At 46.2% G+C, this 10,565-nt stretch overlaps 1 protein-coding gene across 9 annotated transcripts in view; it reads right to left on the bottom strand.

The window, feature by feature from the left end:
• The window catches only part of LOC125467353 (NEDD8 ultimate buster 1), a 50,949-nt gene extending 43,773 nt beyond the window's left edge, over positions 1 to 7,176 (bottom strand). For 3 of the 9 annotated variants that reach the window (XM_048563145.2, XM_048563135.2, XM_048563072.2), the window contains exon 1: positions 301 to 662. In XM_048563145.2, coding sequence (XP_048419102.1) covers positions 301 to 317 — 17 coding nt within the window. In that variant the 5' untranslated portion in view covers positions 318 to 662. Of the gene's footprint in view, positions 1 to 300; positions 664 to 697; positions 1,011 to 7,151 lie in introns of those variants that run through there. The other 6 variants (XM_048563116.2, XM_048563107.2, XM_048563099.1 and 3 more) reach the window with 6 other exon arrangements.
• Between the last annotated feature and the right edge of the window lie 3,389 nt (positions 7,177 to 10,565).

Genomic DNA, 10,565 nt, shown 5'->3' on the forward strand with positions numbered 1-10,565 from the left:
CCTTAAAGTCACAACTCCAGCAGAACTAATCCCTATTGATGCTCAGGTGTCAGCGACTATCAAATTAAAGCCGGAAGCGTTGGAGAAACTCAGCAGACCTACCAGCATCTGGGGAATAGGAAAACAGTTACCGTTTCGAGTCCAAAGACTCTCAGAGAGTCTATCAATTTATATCAACAGCGTAACTTTCGAGTGATGTTGGGCATAGACAATTCACCATGGCCAAAAACTGAGGTATTAAATATTGAGCTAAAATATATTGAAATATTAAACCAAGTTTATATGCAGTACTGATCAGACCTCGGAAAACTCATCATTCAGTGCAATCGCCTCCCACAGCCAACAGACTGAAGAATTGGATGCCGTGAAAAGACAGGTGAGATTAAGGACACTTGCAGTGCAGCAGGTAGTGGGTTTCGGTTTGTTTGACCGGTCCTCCAGAGCACTTTGAGGAAGAAAGGCTTCAAGATGAAACTCGGCACCGTGCAGTCCGGAACGGATGTCGGAGCTTGAGGCGACAGGGAAGGAGAAGAGATGATTTGATGACAAAGATTAAAGATGGTAAGTCGGATAACTTGTCGCCCGACAAGAGCAAATGAGACCGGGTTAGTCAGCACTCCGCTGGCCACCAAACCAGGCCAGAGGGTGAAGCCGTTGCCAAGAATTCAAAGCTTCAGTCGGTGCGGATACACATTACCTGCTACCACTGTTGATATAAGCCGTTACAGGGGCGCTGGGCTTGAGTTATCCCACCGTTAGACCCGATTGAGTAGGCCTAAACTGCCAGCTGGACTGGGAAGGGGCTGTGGGAGATGATGCACCGACCTTTCCTTAACTTCCTCTCCCTCCTTTCTCTGTACTGGTTCCCTCAACAATTCACCTCACGGTTTTTGTTGTTATATTAATCACGTGATAGAGGTACGGGAGACGACTGGCGATTTCTTTTCATCGACCGGCATCGGGCATGACCTGACGTCACTACAAGAGGCGGAACATCTTTGATCCTTCCTCCGGCCCCGCCTCCTCAACCGGCCTCATTCCATCGTGAGATCCCACCCCGTCCCTTCCACTGACCCTACCCCGTTATGACATTTAGCTCCGCCCATTTCCCGGCTCCGCCCCTTACACTGGCCCCGCCCCATTCCGCTCCGCCCCCAAACCATCTCTTACGGCACCTCCCATTTAGATTAGATTCCCTACAGTGCGGAAACAGGCCCTTTGGCCCAACAAGTCCACACCACCCCTTGAAGCATCCCACCCAGCCCCATCCCCCTATAACCCACACACCCTTGAACACTACGGGCAATTTAGCATGGCTGATCCACCTAATCTGCACATCTTTGGACTGTGGGAGGAAACCCACGCAGACACGGGGAGAATGTGCAAACTCCACACAGACAGTCGCCCGAGGCAGGAATCGAACCCGGGTCCCTGGCGCTGTGAGGCTGCAGTGCTAACCACTGTGCCAGCGTGCTGCCACTGAAGCATTTAAACAGGGTTTAGGGTGGGCAATGTCGTTGTTAGTTTTTTTTCAGGTCTCTGTGAGATGTTAATGAGTTAACATCCCATGAACTTTTATGCTCCTTATCTCGTCATATAGGGGTATACACCCAAATAGGATTGGGTGTGAAACATCTGTAAACACAAAAAACATTAAGCTCTGTAATCTTTATGGCTCTGCCCATGCTGCCGCCTACCCCTGTTTCTGCTGAATTGGCCAGGTCAGTGACCTTTGATCAAGCCAGGCAGTTGTCACCACTTGAAATCACATCCTGCCGCTATCATACACTTGGTGCCGATCAAAGCTGTATCCTCTTCTCGTTATAGCAGCATGACCACATACTCGTGATGTTTCAGACGTACTAATTGTTTTATGTGTCTGCCAATTCCAAGGGTATAAAAGTGGGGACTGTCCCCTGTTTGGGGAGAATCGCTCATGATACTCAGCACTCTGTGCTGGGCTGTGTACAGCAATCCTCCGCAGCTTGTAATTACTTAATAATAAAAAACTAATAATAAAGAGATTTTGTAACCAGGTCAGTGTCTTGCTCTTGCATCAAGTCTGTGAGGGTCTCTGAAAAACAAAGCTAACATTTGGCCCAGCGAGTAGGTTTCCAACATGTACAGAGGTCTAACATGGAGGACTGAACAAGTGATCGTTTGAGTGTCAGTGGCATGAGCCAGGCCCACAAGGTATGATTCACCTTGGTCTCTCTCACTAACCTACCACTTCTGTGGCCCCTTTGTGGCTCTGTACTGACGGAACCCTGAGATGACTCATGGTCTTGTACACTGATTGAACCTATGCCTGGAGGTTAGAGTCACCAAGGCTATGATGAACTAATTCTGCGAGGTTAGAGTCCCCCGGTGACTGGGTTTCAAGTCCCCAGGTCAGTACAGATTGACAAACTAATTCTGGGAGGTTAGAGTTCCTCGGTGTCCAGGGGTGGGTCCCTAGGTCGGTATAGATTGCAGTTCGAGTCCTCCAGATTTTAGATGAGTTCTAAATATGTGAAGGTTATTTAACAATGGGTCAAACTTTGAATAGGTCAGGGGATAGAATCCATTATATAAAATGCATTGCGAAAACCCAAAGGACGAGGAGCGACTCAAGATGTTCATCAGGGAGCCTGAACAAAAAATTGGGAAAAAAGAATTGGCCATTAAAGGGAACGTGGGACGTTGATCAATATATTAAAGCCGGACAGGCCATTTGGAAATGTAATGCGGGAAGCAAATGGAAAGGTTTAATGTCATCCTGGAGAAAAAGAGCTGAGGAGCCGACTGAGAAAGCAAAACTGACCAGTTGGGTGGATAACATGTAGAAGAGGGATTAGCGCCTGTGATAATGAATGGAAACCAAAAACCTTTGAGGTTTTAAAGCTGCAGTTTCAGTGAGGATCATGAAATGAATGAAAGGGAAAGGGTTAAACAAGAAAAGCTGGAACGGGAAAGACGAAACAGAGAACAGGGATTAGAGTGACAGGCTGAATTGATGAAAAAGAGGAAATCGGAGATACTTCCTGACATATCTGACTTGCCGATGTTGTTCCAAACAACACAGACGAGCAAGAGGAGGAGTACTGGAGAAGGCACTCCTCTGCCCCACAGTGACCACTACCCCCTCCTCAACTCTACCTGTTTGGACTTTGTAGCTCTGGGATTAACTCCTTGTTCTTCAATTTCTGTTTTTGTATCTGAAACCACATGTACCCTATTAATAATGCAGTGTTAAGAAAAATAAAAGTTTGTTTCTAGAAAGAACGAAAATGAAGGCGAAGGTGAGCAGTCATCCCATGTCCACTGGCTAGAAGGATTCAGATGTGTCACTGACATGGCAAAACCTGCATCGAGTAAACCAACAAGGGCTCAAAGTCAGAGTGCAGTCTTCAGAAAACCAAAAAGGAGAAACAGGAAGACCTTGGGGAGTTCCCTAACATGTTAGCTGGATAACAGACGACTGCCTTTACAAACAAAACCCGCAAGAACTGCAGATGCTGTAAATCAAGAGCAAAACAGAAGTTCTTCGAACTTCTGGCTGGTTTCGATCAAGAATTATACACAAACACTTATATTCGATATAAAATCAAAACTTGCTGGCAAGAATCAGCAAGCCTGGCAGCATCTGTTGGGAGAAAGCTGAGTTAGTTTTGAGTCCAGTTTCATTTCATCAGAACTAAATGACATTCGATGTAACCGTCGTCAGGCAAGTTCAATATTTCGTTTTAATTTCACCGGAGTTTATTGTATTCGTACATTACCAGCATGTGCTCCTTCCTTTCTCATATTTACCAAATCCCCATCGTTCTACAGCGGCCCACCCCCTCACACTGATCATGCCCACTTAAGCATGACCACACCCACTTGACCAAGCCCACCTCCTCACACTGACCACACCTACTTCACCAATCTGGTCTGTCACAGTTCACCAGGTCCACTTAACCACGATGATGTGGAGATGCTGGTGTTGGATTGGGGCGTGCAAAGCCAGAACTCACATGACACCACATTATTGTCCAACAGTATTAAGTGTCAGTACTCAATGCCAACATCTGCCAATTTCCATACACCGTCCTACAACTCATCAGCTTTATTCTCGACCACAAAGCCTTCACATTCAACAACCAGTTCTTCATCCAGACACATGGAATACACGGGGACCAAATTTGCAATATGACAAAATTTTCATGCACAAGTTCGAGCAAGACTTGCTTGCCGTGCAGGACCTCCGATCAATGTTATACACCTGATACATCAATGACATTTTCTTCCTTCTTTTCTTCACTATAACAATTACATAGCAATATCAACAAGTTTCATCCCACAATCAGACTTACCATGGACTATTCAGAATCCATCTTATTCTTGGACACAAGCATCTCCATCAAGGTCAGACACCTCAGTACTTTAGTCTGCCACAAGCTTGTGGATAACCTCACAATGCTACACTTCTCTAGCTCAACCCTAAACGTAATACAGAAGCCATCACCTAAGGACAAGCAATATGTGGGAATATGTGCAAATATGTGGGAGATGTTCAGATGAGAAGGAAAGTTTTTGGTCTTAAAGATTCTCATAAGAAGGGGATACAATGCTTAACTCATCGATTGTCAGTTCCAAGGTGTGACAGCTAGAATCCACAACAACCTCATTGGACACAGGATATGACCAATAGAGCTTCGTCATCCAGTACAACCCCAGAGCGAAGAAACTGCGCCATGTTAGTTAACTTTCTGGCCAACAACCCCGGCCTGAGGGTGAAGCCATTGCTGAGAAGCTTCAGTTGATGCAGATCACCATTACTCTGGGCCACTGTCTTGTTGTCACATGTGACAGATGGAGTTTAATTTACATAAATGCGAGGTGTTGCAAACCAGCGCAGGACTTGCATAGTTAATAGTAGGGCCCTGGGGAGTACTGTTGAACAAAGACCCCTAGGAGGGCAGGTACATAACTCCTTGGAAGTGGCATCCTGGGTAGACAGGCCCATGAAGAAGACATTGTCACATTTGCCTTCATCAGTCAGAACTCTGAGTACAGGAATTGGAATATCATGTAACAATTGTACCAGACATTGGTAAGGCCTCATTTGCATTACCAGGTATAATTCTGATTTGGAAAGGGTAAAAAACATTTACAAGAATGTTACCAAGTCTGCAAGCATTCAAATTTAAGGAGAGGCTGCACAGGCTGAGACTGTTTTCCTTGGCGTATATGAGACTCAGGAGTGACCATGTAGTGATTTATAAAATCATTATGTGCACAGATAAGGTGAATAGCCAAGATCTTTTTCCCCAGGGTAAGGGAGTTCAAACTAGAGGACATAGTTTTGAGGTAAGAGGGGGAAGATTTAAAACAGACCCATGGGGCAATGTTTTCACACACTGGGTGGTGCATATAGGGAATGAATTGCCAGCGTAGCCAAGTTGCAACCACTTCCTCCGGCGACCACTACACCAGTTACGTACAGTTAGATTACCCACAGTGTGGAAACTGGCCCTTTGGCCCAACAAGTCCACACCGCCCCTTGAAGCATCCACCCAGACCCATTCTCTATAACCCACACACCCCTGAACAGTACAGGCAATTTAGCATGGCCAATCCACCTAGCCTGCGCATCTTTGACTGTGGGAGGAAACCGGAGCACCTGGAGGAAACCCACGCAGACACAGGGAGAATGAGCAAACTCCACACAGACAGTTGACCGAGGCTGGAATCAAACCCCTGTGAGGCTGCAGTGCTAACCGCTGAGCCACCGTGCCACCCTTGCAACAATAACAACATTTACAATATGCCACAGATACTACATTTAAAAGACATTTGGGCAGCACAGTTGCTCAGTGGTTAGTACTGCTGCCTCACAGCAGCAGGGGCACAGGTTCAATTCCACCCTTGGACTGTGTGGATTTTGCATATTCTCCCCTTGTCTGCATGGGTTTCCTCCCACATTTCCAAAGATGTGTAGGTTAGATGGATTGGCGATGCTAAATTGCCTGTAGTGTCCAAAATTGTGCAGGCTAAGTGGATTAGCCATGGCACATGCAGGGTTACAAGGATTAGGCGGGGTGGTGGGTCTAAGTGGTGGTGTGGACTCAAAAAGGAAAATAGTCTGCTTTCACACTGTATGGATTCTACAGTTCTCTTGGATACAGTAACGCAGGCAAATGGGACCAGGAAAATGACAGCCCCCATTCTGAGCTGTTTACCCTTATGACATGGGTAAAGGGTCAGGCTGGAGAATCAGTCATGCTAATGGGGACCATTATTAGCTGACAACTTGTCAGTTATTAGCAGCTGATTTTAGGAACTACAGATGCTGTTGAATCTAATATAACAAGGTGTAGAGCTGGATGAACACAGCAGGCCAAGCAGCATCAGAGGAACAGGAAAGCTGACGTTTTGGGCCTGGACCCTTTGGGCTCCATCTCCAATTATCATTTAGGCAACTTACCCTACTGCCACCCCATCTTCACCATATACCAACAGTTCCCTTGCTACAATCAGTTATGAAAAATGGTCTCCACACACCAGTAACGTAAACTCTTCTTTCTCTCTACAGATGCTGCCAGAAGTGCTGAGTTTTTTTTCCCCAACAATTTGTGTTTGTCTCTGACGTCGAGACCTAGTGCGTGGGGGAAGGGGGTGGGGAAAGACTCAGGCTTCTCAAGCAGAAAATGAAATGTTGTTCTTTCACGATAACAAAGTGTGGAACTGGATTAACACAGCAAGCCAAGCAGCATCTCAGGAGCACAAAAGCTGGCGTTTCGGGCCTAGACCCTTCATTTGGGCAGCACGGTGTCACAGTGTTTAGCACTGCTGCCTCACAGCACCAGGGACCCGGGTTCAATTCCAGCCTCGTGTAACTGTCTTGTGCGGAGTTTGCACATTTTCCCCGTGTCTGCGTGGGTTTCCTCCGGTTTCCTCCCACAGTCCAAAGATGTGCAAGCTAAGTGGATTGGCCATGCTAAATTGCCCATAGTGTTCAGGGGTGTGTGGATTACAGGGGTATGGGCCTGGGTGGGATGCTCCAAGGGGCAGTGTGGACTTGTTGGGCTGAAGGGCCTGTTTCCACACTGTAGGGAATCTAATCTAATCAGAAGAGGGCTGTTCTTTCACCTTGCACCGAACTTCACACACAAGTACTACCAGACCTGACAACATTCTGCAGCAATTTCTACTTCCATCCCACGACAACTCGCCTGGATAACCCGCTCTTTATGCTTGCCGCGCCCATTTAGCTTGACCCCAACCTGGTCCCGCCCCTCGGACCACCTTAGCGCACACCCCCAGTTTCTGATCCCACCCCTTTTACGACATCTCCCCCCTCCCACGTCACGATCCCCGAATCTCCACCCTTCATGCCATTCCTGATCCACACCTATATCCGGCTACGCCCTTTCCGCAAACGTCGATCACGCCCCACTCTCCGTCTCACTCCCCTTGAGAACGTCCCGCGTCAGGCCCCGCCCCCTCATCTCGAATGTTCTTTGTGCGCGCTTAAGGGTCCAGTCGGAGTGGAGGATCCTTTTCAAATTGGGAGGTTAGTTCATCGGTTAAGGAGAGCAAGGCACCATTAAGCCGCCGACTGCGAAAGTAGCTCCACCCTTTGTCTGTTCGAGATTACCCGGTGTGAGGCTGGATGCAGCGCTTTTTTAAAATTTAAATCTGTAACGCTTCCAATCAAGTGTTCAGCTATGCGCAGAAAAAAATCAAAGCATCGAATGGAGTCCCTCGGAATACATGTCCAGATTTTTAAACATTGGTCTCTTTCCCTCATAAACAATATCCTGGTTATTATCACTCATCTAAATCTACTGTGGAAAAGCTCAGCAGGTCCGGCAGCATCTGTGAAGAAAAGAACCAAAGTTATCTTCCTCAGAACAGTTGTGAGGAAGGGTCACTGGAATGTTAACTCGGATTTTTTCTTCACAGATACTGCCAAGACCCGCTGAGCTTTTTCAGCAACTTCTGTTTATGTTCCTGGTTTACAGCATGCGCAGTTCTTTTGGTATTTAAATCAATTATGATCTGGTTTATTATTTTCCGTAATTAACTTGCTCAGAGATTTTAGGAAATCCCCTGAAGCAAGTAAACCTTGCATTTGGGCCCTACTGGTTCAAAGTTACCACATTACCACTACACCACGAGCCCTTCTGTCCTGGTTTATGAGTGCTGATTTAAATCCATTCAATTCTGTTTAAAGTGTTGGAATTCACCGTATCCTAATTTATGGACACTGAGCTAAAACAGCCACATCTTAGGTTATTGGTCTTAATTAAGTTTCCCCTCTTCATTTTAAAAAAATTGTTACTCTACACTTTTCAAAATTCTATCATTTATTATATATTCCCAAATACCCTGTACACTAATTCACATCTCTCCTTATTGAATTTTGTGAGCTACTTTTCTGCCCATTTGAACAGTAATCTTATCAATTATTATTATTGTACTAATAGTAGAGGCAGGTAAAATTAAGGCACTCGAGCTTGGTCAATTACTTGAATAAAAATAATGTGCAAGGATATGGAATAAAAGAAGATTAGCATTAAGCACAGTGCTAGGGACGCAGGTTTGGTTCCAGTCTCGGGCAACTGTGTCTGCATGGGTTTCTTCCAGGTGTTCTGATTTTCTCCCATATTCTAAAGATGTGCAGGCTAGGTGCATTAGCCACGTGAAATGCATGGTTACAGATAGAGTAGAAAGGTGGGTCGGGGTGGAATGCTTTTTGGAGGATTGGTGTGGATTTCATGGGCCAAATGGCTGCTCCTTCCGTGCTGTGGGAATTCAATAAGAGCCAGTGCGCACACAGTTGGTCAAATGGCCCCTTTCTGCACTGTAAGATTTATGTAATTCTGTAACTTTCTGCAGTCTGTAGGTTTCTTCATTGAATATTTTTAAGACGTTAATAGTTTATTTTTCCGTAAGGAAATCAAAGGATATTGGTGAAAATGTGGAATTCAGAACACAAATAGATCAGCCAAGGTCTTATAGAATGGAGGATAGGGTCAAAAGTGAAATAATAATAAAAAGGCAAAATTAATGCCTTTTACTTGGATGCACATAATGTTCGGAACAAAACTGATGAATTATTTGCACACATACAGATTAATGGGTATGATCTTCCAGCAGTTACAGTGACAGGGTTACAAGGAGATCAAATCTGGGAACTAAACGTTCAGGGGTTTGAGACTTTTTGAAGGAACAGGCAGGAAAGAAAGTGTGGTGAGATTATATTGTTCGTATGGAAAGGAGAAGACTGGTCAGCTCTGATCGCTGAACAGCTGGTTTGTGAGGCGGAGTGACACCAACAGTTTGGGTTCAATTTACCATAGCGGCTGAGATTATTATGAAGATCCGTCCTTCTCACCTTCCCCTCATCTGAGGCTTGAGTGACCCTCATCTTAACCACCACTGGTCATCTGTTAAGAAGGGAGCAGCCCTATGGTCCTCTGTAACTATGGTGACTTTACTTTTACGGAAAGGAGTAAGTACGAAACAAGCAATCATCTTGAATCGGAAGTTTTGGAATCTATATGGGCAAATGTTAAGAAATAAAAAAGTGAAAGGAGACACTGGTATGAGTAGACCATAGGCTCCTGAGCAGTTGCTAAATGGTGGGACAGAGAATAAATCAGGAGATAATGAGGCCTTGCAAAAAAGGCAGTATATTAATCATAGATAACAAAGTGTGAAGCTGGATGAACACAGCAGGCTAACCAGCATCTCAGGAGCATAAAAGCTGACATTTCGGGCCTAGACCCTTCATCAGAGAGGGGGATGGGGAGAGGGTTCTGAAATAAATAGGGAGAGAAGGGGAGGCGGACCGAAGATGGATAGAGGACAAGATAGGTGGAGAGGAGAGTGTAGGTGGGGAGGAGATAGGTCAGTCCGGGGAGGATGGACAGGTCAAGGAGGTGGGATGAGGTTAGTAGGTGGGAAATGGAGGTGCGGTTTGAGGTGGGAGGAGGGGATAGGTGAGAGGAAGAACATCCCAAAACCAGCCCAGCTCGTCCCCGCCTCCCTAACCTGTTCTTCCTCTCACCTATCCCCTCCTCCCACCTCAAGCCGCACCTTCATTTCCCACCTACTAACCTCATCCCGCCTCCTTGACCTGTCCGTCCTCTCCGGACTGACCTATCCCCTCCCCACCTCCCAACCTATACTCTCCTCTCCACCTATCTTCTCCTCTATCCATCTTCAGTCCGCCTCCCCCTCTCTCCCTATTTATTTCAGAACCCCCTCCCCATCCCCCTCTCTCATGAAGGGTCTAGGCCGGAAACGTTAGCTGTACAAAACTCTGGTGCGGCCACACTTGGAGTATTGCGTACAGTTCTGGTCACTGCATGAGAAGAAGGATGTGGAAGCTTTGGAAAGGGTGCAGAGGAGATTTACTAGGATGTTGCCTGGTACGGAGGGAAGGTCTTACGAGGAAAGGCTGAGGGACTTGAAGCTGTTTTTGTTGTCGAGAAGAAGGTTGAGAGGTGACTTAATTGAGACATATAAAATAATCAGAGGGTTAGATAGGGTGGATAAGGAGAGCCTTTTTCCTAGGACGGTGACGGCGA

The sequence above is a fragment of the Stegostoma tigrinum genome, chromosome 2 (genome assembly GCF_030684315.1).
Source record: "Stegostoma tigrinum isolate sSteTig4 chromosome 2, sSteTig4.hap1, whole genome shotgun sequence".
In the NCBI taxonomy this organism is placed as follows: Eukaryota; Metazoa; Chordata; class Chondrichthyes; order Orectolobiformes; family Stegostomatidae; genus Stegostoma; species Stegostoma tigrinum.